The following is a 20,883-nucleotide window of genomic DNA, read 5'->3' as shown; positions in this document are numbered from 1 at the left end:
AATGATAAGAGACATGTGAGACTCTGGAAGAGGGTGAACTTTCTGTGCACATGTGACAAAGAGACACTGAGATGGCAAGAAGAGTGTATTAATAATTTTTGCTGTCACCACACATTTAAGTGGACCAAGGAGACAAGGGGCAAAAGATGTCTGGTGCAGTAATCTCTGCAAGTTAACACACTTAATTTCTTAGAAACAAAATTGCCTGGCTCAAGCTACCTGCCCCTTTTTCAGACCCTGACAAACCTTCGTGTAGCAGTTTAAGACATTATCATCCCATCTGTCCTCCATAACCTTCCCTGAAAGAATAAATTCTTCAAAGGGAATATGTCTCAAGACAGCAAACTGTGAACTAGAGCAGGGATGTGTGTTGCCTTCGGCTGACTGCTGTGTTACAACTGTCCTGTGCCCACTGGGGTGGAGGCGGTGATGCTCAGTTCCCCAGAACTCCTTTGCTGTAACCTGACCAGCAAGGACACTTCAGCTCAGCTACCACCACTGATCACAGCTGTGGCAGTATTTCACAGGAGGTGAAGCTGTTTTATTGCATTTGCAAATGGGAAAATAAACTGATGGAGTTTATGGATGAGTTTACTGGGTACTATTATATACAATGATACCATGTACAAACCTAAATTCAGAAGGGATTCACTGCAAAGTGTGAATGGGGCTATCTGGCTATTTTTAAAAGTGCCCATTCAGTATTAATTTTGGTAAATAGGACGACACTCAGAAAAAAATCATAATCTTTATTAGAATAAATTATCATATATTATTTTTGTTTTGAGACTACCCAAAAGCATTTGACTCCACTATAGATTAATGGTCTCCTTGCATATTGTTTTGAAAATCCATGTCATGTCTCAGTCACCAGAGCTGGAAAATATTGATGAAGAGTGTGTGAGTGTGTATGTATCTATGTTTCCTACCAGAAAATATGCACATACCAATATGTTACAAATACATTACGATATTTTGTAATAGTTATTTATGAAGGCCAAATTATTTTGTTCCTAAATTTATTGAAAACTGTTCCTTTCTTCCTTTGATGTCCAAGGGTCAGGTATCAGTTTGGAACATTTCATGGTACCTAATTGTACAAGGGTACATAAGTTGACTCCATGTTTTTCCTTTGTCTGTGAATCTCAAATGGCTAATTTTCCTTTCATTTTGAAGAAGACATTTATTTCTCAAAATGACTGAATACTGAATCTTATCTTAGCTGCTGCTACAAAAATTAAAGTTGAACAGAAGGTGATATATTGCTCTCAAAAAATGTCTTTCCGTAGTGCCAAGAAGTCAGGATTTTGGTTAATCTCATTCTTCTGAAGAGAGGGAAAATAAATAATACAATAATAAAATATACAGCATATCATGAAATGGTTAGTTTAAGTATTTAGCTTCTGTTGTCTTTGTAGAGAAATTACATTAAAGTTTCTTTCTCTTTTATGACAGATCTGAGCTATCTTGCTTACATTACATTATTGAAAAGATAAATCACTAACAGTTTTATGTAGACATACAATAGCATCTATAACTGTTTGCCTATGAATGTTTGCAACTATATAAGTAAAGTGAAATGTAAAACTTGGATGCAATCCTTTAATATATCCAAGTAATAAACTGGTATTGTGGTGTTGGTGGGTAATAAAGCAGAAACATGCATGAAGTGCACCTTTGGCAGATAAATTAGGATATTCTGTATACTCAAAATAATGATTTCTCTTCCAGGGTGTGCATTAGATGGCAGTTAGTACGAAGGAAGTAGTTAAAAAGAAGGGACTAAACAGACTAAAAGTGAGAGAAGTGGGGAATGCTATGATGAACAGACCAAGAAGAGAGGGAAATGTGTCACTGTAATAAAAACATTCATAGAAAGTTACTTTGAACATGAAATAGAGACTACAGGAGCAGTCCTGTATGGTGTGGATTGGTTGGAATTTTTAAAATTCTTTTGTTTGGGAAAAATTCTACAGTAATTTCATCTTTTTAAGACATTAAAATTAGCAGAGGTCACAAAAATATCAGAAGTTGTTGAAACATTTATGAGTAAATCTCTTGTAAGGTCCAGCCCAGGGGTAATATATCTGTAGACATTTTTTAGCTTTAGATATACATCTGTATCTATATTCAGATAACTCTCTATCTGTCTAGCTATATTCTTTTATGACCCAAACACATCTGCAGGTAAGGAGTGGTTAAAAAACTGGAGTATCTTCTTCTGTTTTGACTTATGCCTTTTGGAAAACAGTGACTGAGAAGATTTTTTACTAGCTAAAGCAATAAGCAACTGAACCTGCAGTTCTAGAGCAACATGTTGGCTCACACAGTGAAGTCTGTCGTGAGATATTTGAGCTAGAGAGCACTGAGTTGGAGATGTGGTATTACCATGCTATCTGTAGCACTGCTGACACTGTTGCTAGAAAACAGCAATAAAATTTTGTGTTTATAAGCTAAAAGAGATGTTGGAAAATGAGAAAGATAAGATTTACAAGAATAATTCAAGGCCTAAGAAATTTCATTGTATTTATGTAATTCTCAAGAAGGTTGGGAAGTTGTTTAGATGTGTTCTCTGTATGATATTCATCTTGTCCAATTGAGATCTTTACAGTGTAACTTTCTACATCTGAGCTAGTTATGTAGACTTCTGTGACAGTCAGTGAATAGAAAATTTTACCCTATGCTATTCATCTTAACTTTAAATAGTCATTAAAATTTGTCATGCAATATTTCTGAATGTTTTTTCTTAATTTCAATTGGCTCTAAAGCAAGTCTAGAGAATTAACTCAGGTGTAAAGATTGATAAAGTAGATGTCCAAGGTAACCAAGGTGGGATGAATTCCTACTCTTTGAACGTTCAGGGGAAGTAGATGCCCAATAACAATGTTTTGTTAATCTACCAGAAAAACACATAGCAAGATGGAAACAAATTATTGATGTCACAGATGTGTAGCTGGAACGTAGAACTATTTCTGTCATGTTGGTTCTAAACAGCAAGTTATCTTTTTTCTTTTTTTCTAGAATGATTACAAGAAATTGTCTATGCAATGCAAGGATTTTGTAGTTGGACTCCTTGATTTGTGCAGAAATACAGAAGAAGTGGAAGCTATTTTGAATGGTGATGTAGAGATGAGCCATAATAACGGAGAACGTGGTCGTCCCAGCCTTAGCCGCTTAAAACTCGCCATTAAGTATGAAGTTAAAAAAGTAAGCAACTATATTGATCAAAGAGACATGTCATGATAGTGGTATTAAATTGTGCTATTATTAAATGTGTATGTTTTGGTAGCCTGTGACACTTAAATGAACAGTTGGAAACTTCTGCACAGTGTATTTTACAAACAAAAGAATCCTTGCCCCAAATACCTTGCAATAAAATGAAGCAGATATGCAGAGTGAATACTGGTCACAGTGAGTATGTGGGCAAATGACTCTAAAAAAATGTGTACCTCTATGCAAAATTTGTAGATATTTACTTGGTTTTCGGTTTAAGTTATTTTCAAATTAAAAAAAAAAAAAAAAAGGGAGAAGTTTGCACTACTGCAGCATGGAAAAGTATAAGATTTAGTAAAAAATGGAGGATAGCACAGAAGTCCTGTACACTGCATGATAACAAATACTGACAACACATTTTTGTCAAGCTGTTGTGTCTTACTCAGAAAGTTGAGAAAACTTAGTGAAATTGCACGTCTCAGAAAATTTATATTTGTTTGTATAGAGGATCAGAGACATAATCTAGGTGTAATAGCGCTGTGATTCTCACTCAAGCAGTGCTGAATACAGGAGTTATTGTCCCTTCCTTGGCTTAGTTTCATTTCTGATGTCAGTTTAATAATCTGGACTGCACCTGAAAAGTGCTCAGTGAAACCATCTGAGTTAGTAGCTGCACCAAGACCCTTGATTTACCCAGAAAACTCTTGGGTAATATAGATTGTAAAGTTCTAGGTGACATGTGTGAACCAGGGAGAAATTATTTGTGTGGTGAAGTTTGTACAACCAGAGATCAGGAAGACAAAGCTCAGGAATAGACTTTGAAAGCAGATTACCGTAAAGAAGCTCTATCTCCTAACAGAGCAGCAAGACCTTTGATGAAACTTTTTGTACATAATGAAGTGGATCAGATCACTTTAAAAATAAACAATATCTTATTTTATCAAAAAAAAAAGATATGGAGTCAGGACTCTTAAAATCCAGTATGGACTGAAGACACAGATCTAATTTATCAGGGAAGAGTTGCAGATTTTTTATAAAAATTAAGTTCACATCTCTGGAGGACACCTAAAACATTTATATGTGAGGAGTATTTGTGTGTTCATGAAGAGAAGAAAAGAAGAAACCATTTTGACTGAATAGCACTTACTAGCGTATGAACACAAACCTGCAAAACACTTTGCAAGGTACTAAAGAGACCTGAAACAAGTTTTGAAGAGAAGATACCACATTGACCTTGTCCTTCATAGTATTTGAGTATTAATCCTTCCTTGAATGTGAACTTACTTTCAACACTCTTTCTTGCCTAAATAAAGACATTTCTTGCACCTTCACCCACTCATCCTTTAAGTATAGAGAACTATTCTAAAAAAAAAAATATATATATATATATATTCAGTTAAATTTTTAGTAGTATTTCCAGGTCTAGACTTAAAAATTAATTGTGCAGAAGAATCCACTGTTTATTAATATCTACCTTTGTCACATGTTTCTTATACTCTCCAGAGATTTTGACAGAAAAGAGGGTTATAGGTGAAAAACTGCCAGTTTTGCAGTTTGTCCAAAAGATTCCATAACCAAGTTAGAAATTGTCCTTAGCTGGTTTCCTGCAAAAGGTGACAACTGTTTCCTTATGGCAGCTAAAAAAAAATGGTATTTTCTATGTTAACGTGTGAAAATATAGCATCTTCTTTGTTTCATAACTAAAGACGGTATAGCATCCTTTGCAGAACAAAAAGACTTGAAGTTTTGGAAATTCTGGAAGTAGTAACGTGAAAATTGTGAGTGTCAGAAACACATAGAGTTTGCCCAGATAAAACATATGATTAATTACCTTTAGGTGGAAATTAATATTTTGTGATGGAACACAGTGTCAATAAAATAATAGTTTTTTAAATGAAATGAAATATTGTTGCTGATAGCATCATTCCTGCATGCTAGGAGATTATGCTAATCTAAAAAGTTTTTCTTTTACCCTTGTTAATGTTCCTTTGAATATAAGCTGAGTTGTTGCTATTCCAGCATTCTTAATGCACTTCATATAGCTGTTATTTTAATAAAAAATATTCTGACATCAATACTATTTTTGTTGTCCTTTTCTTTGTTACAGTTTGTAGCACATCCAAACTGCCAGCAACAGCTTCTCTCAATCTGGTATGAGAATTTGTCAGGTTTACGGCAGCAGACCATGGCAGTGAAGTTTCTGGTGGTTCTTGCTGTTGCGGTAGGACTGCCATTCCTTTCAATGGCTTACTGGATTGCTCCTTGCAGTAAGGTCAGTCTGTGGAATCTTGTATGGGCCTTTCATTAACTCCTGTGTCATCTGTATGTAGATTCCTGTCTGATGAAGATGAAGCATGAGTATAAATTAATGACATGTTTAAAAAATACTTCAGAAATGTGTTATTTTAAAGCTGAGTTAGAGCGCAATGGCTACAGGATTGCATGTTCTGACAGTTGTAATTAAGACAGGCAAATGTATTGTGGTAAATGCAATGCAATTAAATTAAATTACAATGGTTGAGCAAGAGTTGCCTTGTAGAAATTATACTTCAGAAACAATGAGTCAAACTATTCTTTATTTAGTTGTTGCCTTAGTAGGCAGATGCAGAGGATCCTCATTTCCCATAGATTCAGAGGTAGACTGAGTTCAAGCTGTGGGTTGTATACCAATTATCTCAAAGGCAATTTTATTTTTGATGATTAAAGGTTAATGAATAAAAGTCACTGAAACATGAATGACAGAAATTAAAACAGTCATCATTAGTTTTCTAGAAGTCAAAGTGAATTATGTTCTCTTGTCAAGACAGTGCTAATACTCATTATATTTCATGAGGTTTTTAAACCAGTCATGCAGCCTCCCCTGCAGCCATTTATGATGCACTGTCTGGATTTGGATGCTACTGCTGTAACTGTTTTGAATGATATATAGTATGGAAAGCCTTTCCACTGAAGGTGGGTTACAGTCTCTGACCCCTCTGAACTTCATGTTGAATCTATATTTTAGTTGGTCACTATCCATTTTAAATAGATGCTGATGGAAAATTTCCCTTGAGAATATATTAGAGGGAACAAATTGGCTCCTGTAAGGATTATTCAACAGATCACAGTATAACATCCATGTCAAATAGCAGGTCAAATCCTATGTGCACACAGTGATTCCAGGGGAGGAGGAAGGTTGAAGGAGAGGACTGATATCTTTGTGATTTATTTTTTTTTAAATTGTTCTCTGAGGGGAGATAGGTGGGACTTTTTTGTTTTGCCGTATTTTTAATTTCTTTCAGTTTGGACAATAAAAATCAGTTATATAATTTTCACTTTTCTGTATAGCAATTAGGATTTTTATGAATACTTTTGTCTTAAAACACACCGTGAGATTCAATACTTCAGTAACTGGTTTTCAACTATAGCAGTGACTTATCTAGTTGTCATTTTCCTTTTTCAATGATTTATTGGATCTTAAAGTAGTTCTGAACCATTGTACATTCTGAAAAACCTATTTCAGAGTAGCTTTTTAAGGTTCAAGGGACATCCTTTAAGATTTCACTTCTCTCTCTATTGAATTGTCTCATTGTGTGATTTATATGTTGAATGCTTTTTGTTTCATTATATTCTTTAAAGGTAAAACCTAATACACCTTTTTCACCAGTTGCCATTTCTTACATTGTGCCTCACTCATTTTTCAATAAAAAAGTGTTCACTATTTAATTTCAGGATAGGATAGCTCCAATACAGAAAAATACCTGTATCAACAGAGTCCTTTCTGTGTATGAAATGATGGAGTTTCAGTAATCTCTTCTCCTCCTACAGAGATAAAATACCCCTTCTTTTTCCAGGTTTGGTGCTATAGGGCACAGTGACTCACAGTATTTGTGGTGAGAATAACAGCTTGCAGTGAAGTTATTCTGACACATTTCTTTATATTCTCATGCCATGGCTCTGAGAAAGGCAAAAAAGTCTTTATGACATTTGCAACATCTCAGTCGGTTACCTGTATAGCTGACCAGTTTCCTCTTTAGGAAAAAGTTAAGTTGAGCTTGGACCACAGATACTGAATTGAGAGTTTCAGATCTGGAAGAAATTTCACAGAAATATATGGACAAAGTCCTGTTGATTTGGCAGGAATTCACTAGTGTCAGATGCCAAAAGGAATTAAGATTCCCTCTCGTTTGAGTTTCAGCCAGCACTCCACATGGAGGCACTTCAAAGTTTTGTGAACTGTTTGCTTTGTATTTCTAATTGGTAATTCAGTGTAACTACTGACATAATTAACCCAGAACCTCAAGAATATTATTTGATTACATGACATTTTGAAAGAGTAAAAACTTTTTTCAGTTTTCTCCAAGAATCTCAAATGTCTGTGCTGTTCAGCTCTAATTAATAATAGAATTTAGATTTTTAGCTTTATGAATTCATAAATAATTCAGTCAGCCCCTGGCCAAGATTAGTGATCTGAATTTGAAACTGAGTCTTCTTTTGCTGTTCCCAACCACCTGGGGTTGGCATTTCTAAAGAAGTAACACGTTAAGTCCCTACATGTTTTCTAGAAGCATGTTCTGAGGGCTATATGCATTCCTCTTTTGCACTGTGATAGAGGAACAGAAATTGAACATCATGTCGAGTATATGAGGAGCTAGGAAATTGTTCTTCCTAGAAGAGTATATGCATTATCTCTTTTTTGTTATCAGGCCTTTTCTCCTTTGTGATAGATGTGCTACCTGGACTCCTATTTTATCATTTCTTTATCAATGCCATACTCCATAATGTTACAATACTGATTGTTTCTGCAGTCACAAGGAGGGAATAATGTGAACTGCTGAATCCAGTCCCCAGCAATTTCTGGTGACACTATATAAAGGCAAATACGTGTTGAAGTGTCCACAGAATAACTATTGTATATCTTGTCCTACCTCAAGCCAACCAATAAAACACTCACCAAAACTCTTTAGCAAACCAAAGACCATAGCACAGAGGATCAAAACAAAATCCAAACCCACTTAAATTACAGAAGGAGATTCAGAGTGTTTAGAAGATCACGTCCTTTGTCTCTACAATGGGAGGGAATTTATTATGTCAAAATGTACAGTGAAAGTGCATTTAGGAGGGACTCTAGCATATAGAAAAGTCTAAACTTGCAAGATTATGGCCTTATCTTTACATGTTGTTCTTTCTTTCCTTGATTCGCATTTTCTGACCGATATCTCCTCCATAAAGAGATTTGTAATTTTAAAAATATCATTTAAAGATTTTATTGGATCACTGTTATATGGCAACGACATAATAACTTCCAGCATTTGTGTAATCAATTCAACTGTAGTCATTCCTGCTTCCAGGGTGATTCTACTACATATATGTAAAAAATATTTTTTTGTCTCTTGAAGGGGTGGGAGTGATAGGAGTTCAGTCTTTTAAATTTTATCTTTTTTGAACAAGGAATATATTAACATTACCTCCTTCAGTACTTTTTCTTCTTTTCTGGCTATGTCTCTTTCTGGCATCTGTCTCCTAACCCATCTTCGTTTGTGAACACAAGAATAATGCATTTAAAAGGACACTGTCAAGGTACTTTATAATTTTCCAGCTGTGCTTTACTATGTGTTGTTTATGACTGTTCCTTCCTAGCTTGAAATAAAATCTTTCCCCATGACAATTACCTGCTCCCTCTGTAGTTCACACAATATATTTGGTTGTTGAAGTTCATCTCATGAGAATGATGGAATATTTTATTTAATAAAAGATAAATTAATTTTATTGAGTGAAAAATATAATGAATGGCATGGGTTTGCAAAGTAATGTAAAGGAGAAAGAAGATCAAATTTTGTGCCTGCCAACCTTGACAGTGTTCCTTTAACAGTATCTTCTTTTACATTTGTGTAGTTTTCTTAATGTTATCTGTATTTGAGACTTTACCGTCGCATCCTCAGCTGCATCCTCTTATTCTGTTTCTGCAAAAGCTGAGTATAAGAACAGCAAAATTCTGAATTTGATATTGAAACAAGTGTAGCAAAAATACAAATGCCAATAACTTATCCTTCTGCTTTCCCCTGCCTTTTCCAGACCACAGTTTGTTATATGTTTCAGCTGAGATCTGTGACACTTGCTTTCAATCCTTTCCAAATAATTTTTGTCAGATACAGATATTGTCTTAACCTAAAATAAAAAAGTATTTTTCTGCAGCTGCCAACTAACTGATCAAACTAAGACTTTTATTACAGGCACTCCCAAAAATAAAGTGAATAATTGCTAAAAGTTCAGCCTTGTGTGAGTTTGTATGGAACTTTTAGGTTTTTAAGTGTTTCAATACACCATTTTAAAGTTGTTCCCAGTCACAACAAAGTTGAGGACATTTCCATTAAGGGAGTCAGGAAGGAAATTAAGACATTACAGAACTATAAACATAACCTTTTGAGGCCTCATTAATTTTTTTATTTTTAAAGAAAGTGAGTTGGGAAAATTGTATAATAACTGTGCTAAATTAAGTATTATGTCAGGAAACGGAATTCTTTAGTCACAGCCCACTCCTGGTGATAATTTAATGTTTTTAGTAAGTGTCAAAATCTCATTTTCTTTGTTGCCTCATAAAGATGACTAGCATGTAAGAAATTTAACAACTATAATAAATTTTTCTCTTGATTACCTATAATAAACATAGATGCCCCAAAATAATTACAGAACTATTTCAAAACACTAAGTTAAAAATAAATATCTGGTGAAACTGATAGTTTATCCCTCTGAAAATAACAAGTAAGTAGAAACATTTAAAGGTGACTGTCAGCATGGCGTCATACCATTCACTTTTTCCAAATATTTGTTTCTGTATGTTATTGAAATATAGATTTATCTGTGTTACTGTTTTTTTTTATACATTTTTATTTTGGAAGAAGGCAATGCAATATCCTTGTGTTTCATAACCTCTGTTGCAGCTGGGGAGGATAATGCGTGGACCATTTATGAAGTTTGTAGCCCATGCAGCCTCTTTCACCATTTTTCTTGGTCTACTTGTCATGAATGCAGCTGACAGATTTGATGGCACCAAACTCCGACCTAATGAAACAACAGGCAATGTAAAACAGCTATTTAGGATGAAAACATCCTGTTTCTCATGGATGGAGATGCTCATTATTTCTTGGGTAATAGGTAAAGATTAATTTTCGCTTAAATTTTTCTTGCTGTGATTTCAGTGAAGCTGGACCCGAATTAATCCTTTGCTATTAATGTTACATGTAAAAATTGCAACAAAGGGAGTTTATTCAGCTGGCTGCATTCCCACATTGACCTCATGTTTCTTACTGGATGTCAGCAGGATTCACATGTGCCAAGTTAATCACAAACATTCAGGTTAAAGACTTACATGAAATACATATCATCTGAATGCAAATTCAGTTTTATGCATATCAAAGGAAAGTATTTAGCAGTTTTTTGAGTCAGGCTGTGTCAACTTCCAAGGGGAAAGATTTCCACATCATGGGCCAAGTTTTTTTTGTGTCAAATTGCCTCTTTCTGCTAAGATTCTCTTATTTTGCAAGTATGCTTGCAGAATCAATAGTGTATAGCTGAATGTATTATTGACAATGGAGAAGAAGAATATAGACCACTGAACATTCAGTGGTAGATTTTTCCATCCCAGCGTAAGGATGAAATGAATACAATGAATAGTACTCTGAGCTGACTCTTTCATTTTGGTGATGCAGTAATATTCAGCATCAGAACTTGATCACAGACTCTCCAAAATATTTTAGCAGTCTGATTCTTATTTAGAAGTCTAATACCATTTATTCCAATGGGGGTTAGATGCCCTAATATTTTAAGGATCTGGGTTCTGGTTGTTAGTTAAGTCAATAATATGGGAGAGTTACATTCATGATAAGTAAAATCTGTTTCCATTCAAGAGCTGGTGCATTTAAAATATTTTGCTTTTATTAGCTTTCTGTGATTGAAATTGGAGCCATTTGTACACCAACTAATTTTTATAGCTTTAAAAGGCATTGGCAATCTTTATTTATTTCATCATAAAGCTGTTTATAAATGAATATAATGTGTGTTATAGGAATAATATGGCACTTAGATTTCAAAATATTCACTTAGATTTCCAAATATTTCATAAATATATATGTTTTCATCTGATAATAAAGGAGTAAATAATAATTTAACAATTTGAAGTTCTAGTTTGCTAATTTAGGAGATTTTAATATAATATATATAATAATTAATATTTTTGTTTATTTCAGTGTCATGTGTAAGGTGGTTTATGAAAAACTGATGCAGTGCGTAAAGATGGAGCATTGAATTTAATTGCTGTAATTAACATTATAGTTGTCCTTATCTGAAAATGATGAGAAGTTCCTTCAGACATTTTGACAAGTGCAAAAAATAGTGACATTATTCCAATTCAGTTTTTTATTAACTCTCTATGGAATCCTAGAAATGTAGTTCATGATTAAATAGATTTTATCTTGAAAATGAAAATGTTTTGCTCAATATCAAGGATGCCATAAAATAATACTGTAGTCCTATGTTTTATTATTAAGGAAGAATGATTAGGAATCAAACAGATACCTTTGCCCTACTGAAGATGCATTAGGTCTGATTCTTATTTTCATATTCGTTTGTCACATATATTTGCAATTTCAGTAAAAGAGACTGTACTCAGGGTACTCTGCAAATAACAAAATGTGAGTTCTGCTGTTAATTCTACCACTACTGTATGATCATGCTAGAGCATTTCTGCTCTTTCTGTGTCTTCCCATGTCTGTAACAGATGGTAATCACATCCCATTCTTCTCTTTGAAAATTTTTGTAGTTGTACATGAAAATGCAGTATGAAAGATTGTTATTATTACTCACATGACAAAAAAGTACTAGAATCTATATAAAGTGGCAGATTCAAGGATTTTAGTTTGTGTTTGAACTCCCACTGACCAGAACTGTTTAGAGTTTGACTGCAGCCAAGAGCATATCCTATACATAATAAAATACCAAATAAAACAAACATGAAAATAAAAGAACACACTGTTTTCTCTCTTATGTCTTATACAGGCATGATATGGTCTGAATGTAAGGAAATTTGGTCTCAAGGTCCAAAGGAATACCTTTTTGAGTTATGGAATATGCTTGATTTTGGTATGTTAGCAATTTTTGCAGCATCATTCATAGCAAGGTTTATGGCATTTTGGCATGCATCCAGAGCCCAGAACTTCGTTGATGCAAATATGAAAGATCTGACAAGTCCAACACTGGAGCCCAATATAAAATACTACACCTTGGGTGAGTTGATTGCACATGATTAAGTTTTACTTCTTGGGCCAAGATGAATTGATTTTCTGTTAGTAAGTCTCCAATACTTTAGTTCCACAACATACTGATTAAAAAATTCCCACCCCTTTTTCTCATCCCTACTATTTGATCACAGTTCCCTTGGCTATGCTCATGCATGTCTTTGGGGACTGTTCTAGACATCAGGCACTGAAATGATCTAAGATAAAACAACCCCACTGTCACCCCACCCCTTGTCAAGATTTTTTTAATCCAAGTCATTTCATCTGTTCAGTTACAGAATGCTATTCTGCAAACACTTGTGTTGGCACAAGTGCAAATGTGATGTGCTGTAATGCAGGGGCAGAACTAAGCAATGAGATGCAGGAACTTTTTAAACCTGCTTTGCCAACATAACCAATATATCTTTCATATATTCTTTGCTCAGAGACTCTGTTATATTATTTTAATATTTCTCAATCCACTCTCTTTACCAGTAAAAGATAAAAATATTAATAAACTTGTTTGGCATATATGAGAAGTGACTAGAAGCTATTTTTCCCACATGAGAAGAAATTAAGCTCTGTTTACTTGTGTTTTCTCTCAATACCATCACATCTCTCTTCCCTTTATTAGATATTTTTTCTCTAGATACTGAATTACATCAGTTTCTATCTCTATTCTATGCCTCAAATAGTATTTCTGATAAGGTTGCATTTCTTCATTATCCAGGCTGTAGAAAGAGCAGAACAATTAATATACATATTCTGAAACCCATTAAATTGTAGTAATATAAATTTTACAGGAAAGCTACAAATTTCACATAAGTTATAAAAGCAGCTAGTTAAATATTAATTCAGTTTTCAGTAACACCCACTTGAAGAATTTGCAAACGGGGACTGTTGTTTACATTCGCCGTTTCTGGGTATGAGAAGCACAAGTCTTGTCACTCATTAATGCTATATAGTACTGTATCATCTACCAAGGCAGTGTCCACTGGCATTAGTCATGACTTGTGACTTTGTTATGCACTTAAGCAGGGATGAGCCATTTTTTAGTGTATGCGTGTACACTGAAGTCTGCTTGGAGAACATCTATGTATGGTAGTGCTAACATAGATAATATTAATGGTGAATATTCAATGCCATAGGTTTTATCATAGGCTAGCAAGCATAATTTGGTGGACACCAGGTTGAACATGAGCCAGCAATGGGCCCTTGCCGCAAAGAAGGCCAGTGGTATCCTAGGTTGCATTAGGCAAAGCATTGCCAGTGGGTGGAGGGAGGGAGGTTATCCTTGCCCTCTGATCAGCACTGGTGAGGCCACACCTGGAGAACTATGTCCCGTTCTGGGCTTCCCAGTACAAAAGAGGCATGGACATATTGGAGAGAAGGACCTATGAAGGACCATGAAGATGATGAAGGGACTGGAGCATCTCTCCTATGAGGAAAGCCTGAGAGAGCTGGGACTGTTAAGCCTGGAGAAGAGAAGGCTCAAGAGGGATTTCATCAGTGTATACAAATACCTGAAGGAAGGGTGCAAAGAGAATAGAGCCAGGCTCTTTTCATTAGTGCCCAGCGACAGGACCAGAGGCAATGGGCACAAACTGACACACAGGAAGTTTCCTCTGAACATCAGGAAACACTTTTTTACTGTGAGGGTGACCAAGCACTGGCACAGATTGGCCAGGGAGGTAGTGGAGTCTCCATCCTTGGAGATAATCAAATGGCATCTGGGCATGACTCTGTGCAACAGGCTCTAGGTAGCTCTGCTTGAGCAGGGGTGTTGGACCAGAAGACCTCCAGAGGTCCCTTCCTACCTCAAACATTCTGTGATAATATAGCTCATCTGGAAACCTAAAAGATCTGGCTACAAGCCCACACTGAAACATCTGCCATCTTTGATTTTAGTTATCTATGAAATCTGAGATAAAGCTAACAGGTATTTCTGCTTATGTGAAAATGTGCAATCTTTTGCCATACTGACATTTTCTCATTTGAATATAGTGTGTAGTAGGCTTTACAGTAAGGAGCTCGATAAACAAAAGAATGTGCACATACCTGCAAGAAACACACAGCAGCTAACAAGGCAATAAATATGTGCTAAGTGAGCCTTGTTATGCCTAAAACCAGTCAATCATGACTTCGTCATGACACATGAACGCTCACATTGCAGTAAGTTCCTTGAAGAATATAGTTTTCTGATATATGTAAGGACATATCAAATAATGCTTGGCATCTCTGTGTATGGATGTATTATAAAGCTGTAAAAATAACTGACTTTTTGTTAAATGGTTGTGTGTTAGTTAACAGCTCAAATCAGTATTTTTCCAAATGCCAGCGATTTCCTTCATTGCAGTATAAATTATTTCTTTCATTTTCTGACTTTACAGTAGAGTAACCGCAGATAACAACACTCTCCTGGGATGTAAGTAACCCATCCCAGGTTAACATATTCTCTTCCCCTGCAGCACAATAGTGAATTGAATTTAAGCCTCCCACATCATCAGAGAATGCCTTAATCTCCAATAAGGAAGTATTCATAGAATAATAGAATGTTTTGGGTTGGAAGGGACCTTAAAGATCATCTGGTTCCAACCCCCCTTCCATGGACAGGGACACCTTCCACTATACCAGGTTGCTCAAAGACCCTCCAAACTCTGACCAACCTGTTCCAGTGTCTCACCACCCTCACAGGAAAGAATTTCTTCCTTTTGTCTAATCTAAATCTACCCTCTTTCAGTTTAAAGCCATTATGCCTCATCCTATCACTACACTCCCTGATAAAGAGTCCCTCCCCATCTTTCCTGGAGGCCCCCTTTAATTACTGGAAGGTCACTGTAAGGGCTTTCTGGAGCTTTTGCTTCTCCAGGCTGAACAACTCCAACTCTCTCAGCCTGCCCTCATAAGAGGGGTACTCCAGCCCCCTGATCACTTTTGTGGCCCTCCTTCAGACTCACTCCAACAGGTCCATGTCTTTCTTATGTTGGGGTCTCAGAGCTGAATGCAGTTCTCCAGGTGGGGTCTCACAAGAACACAGTAGAGAGGGAGAATCACCTCCCTCAACCTGCTAGTTACACTTCTTTTGATGCAGGCCAAGACAGAATCAGCTTTCTATGCTGCAAGTGCACATTGCCAGGTAATATTGAGCTTCTCTTCAACCAACGCCCCCACGTTGTTCTTCACAGGGCTACTTTCAGAGCATCCATTGCCCAGCCTGTATCTGTGCTTGGGATTGCCTCAACCCATGTGCAGAACCTTGCACTTGGCTTTGTTCGCATGGGCCCACTCTCAAGCCTGTCAAGGTCTCTCTGGATGTCATCCAGCACCACACAGCTTGGTACCGTTGGCAAACTTGCTGAGGGTGCACTCAATACCACTGTCCATGTCACCAACAAAGACGTTAAACAGCACTGGTCCCAACACCAAACCCTGAGGAACACCACTTGTCACTGCTCTCTACTTGGACACTGAGCTATTCACCACAGCCCTCTGAGTGCCATTATCCTTATCCACTGAGGTGTCCACCTGTCAAATCCGTGTCTCTCCAATGTAGAGACAAGGATGTTATGTGAGACAGGGCCAGATGCTTTGCACAAGTCCAGATAGATGACAACAGGTGCTCTTCAATTATCCACCAACATGCTACCCCATTGTAGAAGGACACCAAATTTGTCAGGCACAATTTTCCCTTAGTGAAGCCATGTTGGCTGTCACCAATCACCTCCTTACTTTCCATATGCCCTAGCCTATTTCCCAGGAGGATGTGCTGCATGATCTTGCTGGGCATAGAGGTGAGACTGACTTGTATGTAGTTCTCTGGGTCTTCCTTTTTCCCCCTCTTAAAAGTGAATGTTATGTTTCCCCTCTTCCAGTCAGTGGGAATTTCACTGGATGGCCACAACTTCTCAAATATGGTGGATAGTGGCTTAGCCACTTCATCCACCAGTTCCCACAGGACCCGCAGATGCATCTTATCAGGTCCCATGGACTTGTGTACTTTCAGGTTCCTTAGATGCTCTCAAATCTGATCCTGTCCTCCAGTGCGTGGTTTTTCATTCTTCCAGTCCTGTCTTTGCCTACTGCGTTTTGGGCAGTGTGGCAGGAGCCCTTTCCCATGAAGACTGAGGCAAAAAAGTCACTAAGTACCTCAGCCTTCTCCATATCGCACGTGACCAAGTCTCCCTTTTCCTCCCAGAGAGGGCCCATGTTTTCCCTGATCTCCCTATTATCACCCACATACCTATAGAAGCTTTTCTTGTTGCCCTTGACGTCCCTGACCAGATTTAATTCTATTAGGGCTTTGGCCTTCTTAACCTGATCCCTGGCTGCTCAGACAGTTTCTCTGTATCCCTCCCTGGCTGTCTGTCCTTGCTTCTACCCTCTGAAGGCTTCCACACTCTGAAGGCTGAATTTTACTTACATTCTCTAATAGGCTGGGATTCGACTGCCGAAAAATTACCTCAGTGATCTTACAGCCCACCTTAATGAATGGAGATCTAATCACTACAGTCAGTGGAGCTCTGAAATGGTTTTAGCACTACCTGGATCAATTCAGTTGGCTGAACATAAGTGACTAGTGCTGTTTGAGTTGCCCAGGGTTTCTTCCCTCACCTCCAGATGCTGTTCCAAAAAGACTTCCCACAGATATTTTGAAATGCTAACAGAAGTTCTCATCTTTTGTTTCTAGCCAGAATAAACTGGGATCCGTCTGATCCTCAGATCATATCTGAAGGCCTGTATGCAATTGCAGTAGTATTAAGTTTCTCCAGGATAGCCTACATCTTACCAGCTAATGAAAGCTTTGGACCACTGCAGATATCACTTGGGAGAACTGTGAAAGACATCTTCAAGTTCATGGTGATATTTATCATGGTGTTTGTGGCTTTCATGATAGGCATGTTTAATCTCTATTCCTACTATCTGGGGGCAAAACAAAATGAAGCGTTCACAACGTAAGTACAACTGATTAAACTGTAATGATTGTGGGCTATTTTTATGAAAAGTTGGTTGCTTGCATTGTATATATTGTTTACTAAATGTTTTATAATGTTTGCATCTCTTAAAAATGTTTTCATCTTGGATTAAGTAGTAATTTTCTCTCTTGTTCTGGTGTTTAAAGGATATATTTGAAATCAGAGGATGAATTGTCAATCCCAACAATACTATGATAAATCAGGAAGGACAGGCTGGGAAGGTGAGATGTAGTTGCCCTTTACGTGAGAGAGCAGCAAGAATTCCAGCAAGAATATCTGCCTAGAGATAGATGATGAGCCAGTGAGAGTTTATAGGTCGGGATTAGAGTACAGACCAAGATGGGTGATGTAGTGAATGTCTGCTACAGAATGCCTGATCAGGAAGACGAAGTAGATGAGGCCTTCTTCAGACAACTGCAAGAATCCTCACACTTGCAGACCCTTGTCCTTACTGGGATTTTTAACCACCCTGATATCTGATGGAGGGACAATACAGCAGGGCACAAGCAATCCACAAGATTTCTAGAGGGCATCGACAATAAATTCCTGACATAGATGATCGAGGAGCGGATGCTAATAGGAGTTTTGTGACATCTGACTTTTACAAAGAAGAACTGGTTGGGTACGTGAATGCTGGGAGCAGCTTTGGCTGACTATGAGATGGTGGAGTTCAGGTTCCTGAAAAGAGAGAAGAAGGCAAATAGCAGGACCACAACACTGGACTTTGGGAGAGCAGACTTTGGACTGTCAGGGAAGAATCTCATGGGATAAGGCCTTAAAGAGAAGGGCATTCCAGGGAAGCTGATTGATTTTCAAGAATTGCCTTTTCAGTGCTTGAGATTGGTCCATCTCAATGGGCAGGAAATCAAACAAAGGTGTCAGGAGGCCTATATGGATGAACAAGAGTGACTGATATGTCAGCAGGTTGTGATACCACTCAGAAGGATCTTGACAGGCTGGAGAAATGGGCTGACAGGAACTTTGTGAAGTTCAACCCAGGGAAATGCCATGTCCTGTCCCTGGGGAGGAAGAACCCCAGGCACCAGGACAGGCTGGGACTGACCAGCTAGAAAGCAGCTTGGCAGAAAAGGACATGGAGGTCCTGATGGACACCAAGTTGACCATGAACCAGCAAAGTGCCCTTGAGGCACAGCAGCTCAACAGCCTACTGGGCCACATTAGGCTGGGGAGGCTTATAAAAAACTAGAAGTACCTCAGACCCCTTACATAGCACTATACATATGTCAGATGACCTGGCAGCACAATCTGTAATACCACTTCATGCACAAGGCTTGTTCCTGAGCTTCAGGGATTTGGGGATGTAGTCTGGGTCAGACCCTGAGCCTGCAGGACAGCATCCTGCCTGCGAGGGTGGTCGGCACCAGCACTTCAGAGCACAGCACAGCAGCTCCCTGCAGCACGGGGGAGCGAGGCTGGTTCCTCCATCAAGTGCCACTGTCATCTGTAATTGAAGCAGGCTAATCACTACAGTGTGATACACATTATAAAATATTTGTAATTTATTTCAAACAACTCTGTGTATTCTTACTAGTAAAAATAGAAAAATCTAATCCCTTTTATAAGCTGTGGCTCCCCATAGTTTGTAATGGCAATAACCATCTTCAGAGGAGAAAATATATTCCCCCCCTTTTTTTTTTTTCTTTTTGACTCTCTATTTCCTTGGTGGTTCTTTTTTTCTTCTCCCACCATAAGAATAGAAAATCTGAATTTACTCTGTCAGGAATTATTCGGTATACATTTGTCATGCCTCTCATTTCTATCTGTGATAATCACAATATAGATAAATCACTCGATAAATCTCACTCAAGGTAAATCGCTTGAGTGGAAACTCATTCTTTTCCATGATCTGCAGCCCTTGACCACTTAATTTCTGGCTGTCATGATATTCAAGCAATAGCTCTTATGAAGTATACTCAGCCAGGAATCAAACTTGGCCAAGAGAGAAAAATTTGTTACCACTTTTTTAGTATTAGTTCACACAATAGATACAGTACATAAAACTATGACTCACGGATGGAATACTGATGAAATATAAGCAGAGAAGTAAATTCACAACTAAAAATTATAAATTTATTTTAACTTTTTTTTTCTTATCAATAATGCAACAAAATCCAAAATGTGCTTTGCAATGCTACAGTATTTTTGGACATGGGGAACTGAGATCTCTTCATCAAAGCAAAAGAAAATATGTCTTCAAGCAGTTAGAGATAGATAGGAAAAGATACCTCAGAGGTTTGGACTTGTGTTCATATATATGTGTGTATATAATATATATATATATGTGTATATATATAAATATATATATATATATATTTATATAAACAGATTATGAGGAAATACATGTATTCAAATTAACTAACCTGAAAAAAAAATCAGTATCCCCATACCATGGCTTATTACCTTTACCCTGAATTTGTGGAATAGTGAAAACTCAACTGGAAGGTTATGGTCTGTGAGACTCATTTTTTTGAAAAATACTGATTTTCAGTCAGACATTCTGTCTTTTTTACAGTTTCAGTGTTAGTCGTATCAATGCTGAAATAATTCATACTGAGTGAACTAATGGTGCAATTAAAATGAAGTATTTACAGGTTAATTATTTTTGTTACGTACATTCACATTACCAGCAAGCATGTAGTGTGTAGATCAAAGTACTTAACAAGTGAATCATTGCAATATTCTTTTGAGAATGTAATAATATAATAATATAATTCCTAAAATTAATCAGATGGTTTTATTGTCAGTCCTAAATATTAGGAGTCTTATCTTATGAAACAGCCTGTACCTATGAAATTAGATAGTCTATTTGTTCTGCATAATATCACTATGGTAGAGTTCTACATTATGATAATGGAAAAATTTGTACACTGTATAAAAATGATAACTGGCAATTTATATAAGAATATACAGCTTTTCTTCAGTAACATATGCGTGTGTTCAATTTCTCCTTTTAGTGTTGAAGAAAGTTTCAAGACATTGTTCTGGGCTATATTTGGACTCTCAGAAGTTAAATCAGTTGTCATCAATTATAAACACAAATTTATTGAAAATATTGGTTATGTCCTTTATGGAGTCTATAATGTTACCATGGTCATTGTCTTACTGAACATGCTTATTGCAATGATCAACAGTTCATTCCAGGAAATTGAGGTAAAAACTCTATTTATGAAGAAATATCACCACATTTACTGTTGCAACTAATTGTCTAAATCTCCTGAAAATTTTTCTTGTTGACATCTTATTTAGGAAAAATAACACATAGGCTTTTGGAATATATTAGGAAAAAATATTAATTCCACTGTACATTTTTATTGTAAAATATGTGGAAATTACCCAGCTGCACATGCTTGCAATAGTAAGAACTAGACTGGACTAAGAAACTTCTGTTTAACTATGTTCCTGAAGAAGGTGAGCTATATTGTGTG

At 36.8% G+C, this 20,883-nt stretch overlaps 1 protein-coding gene across 1 annotated transcript in view; it reads left to right on the top strand.

The window, feature by feature from the left end:
- TRPC6 (transient receptor potential cation channel subfamily C member 6) overlaps positions 1 to 20,883 on the top strand; it is a 104,748-nt gene that overhangs the window by 69,986 nt on the left and 13,879 nt on the right. Inside the window, exons 3-8 of the mRNA XM_032991171.2 lie at positions 3,022 to 3,207; positions 5,321 to 5,485; positions 10,134 to 10,347; positions 12,247 to 12,474; positions 17,152 to 17,416; positions 20,413 to 20,608. Coding sequence (XP_032847062.2) covers positions 3,022 to 3,207; positions 5,321 to 5,485; positions 10,134 to 10,347; positions 12,247 to 12,474; positions 17,152 to 17,416; positions 20,413 to 20,608 — 1,254 coding nt within the window. The remainder of the gene's footprint in view (positions 1 to 3,021; positions 3,208 to 5,320; positions 5,486 to 10,133; positions 10,348 to 12,246; positions 12,475 to 17,151; positions 17,417 to 20,412; positions 20,609 to 20,883) is intronic.

Source organism: Tyto alba, unplaced genomic scaffold, assembly GCF_018691265.1.
Source record: "Tyto alba isolate M040663 unplaced genomic scaffold, T.alba_DEE_v4.0 Super-Scaffold_2, whole genome shotgun sequence".
Lineage (NCBI taxonomy): Eukaryota > Metazoa > Chordata > Aves > Strigiformes > Tytonidae > Tyto > Tyto alba.
The sequence above is the reverse complement of the archived record's forward strand: the minus strand, read 5'-3'. Positions and strand labels throughout refer to the sequence as shown.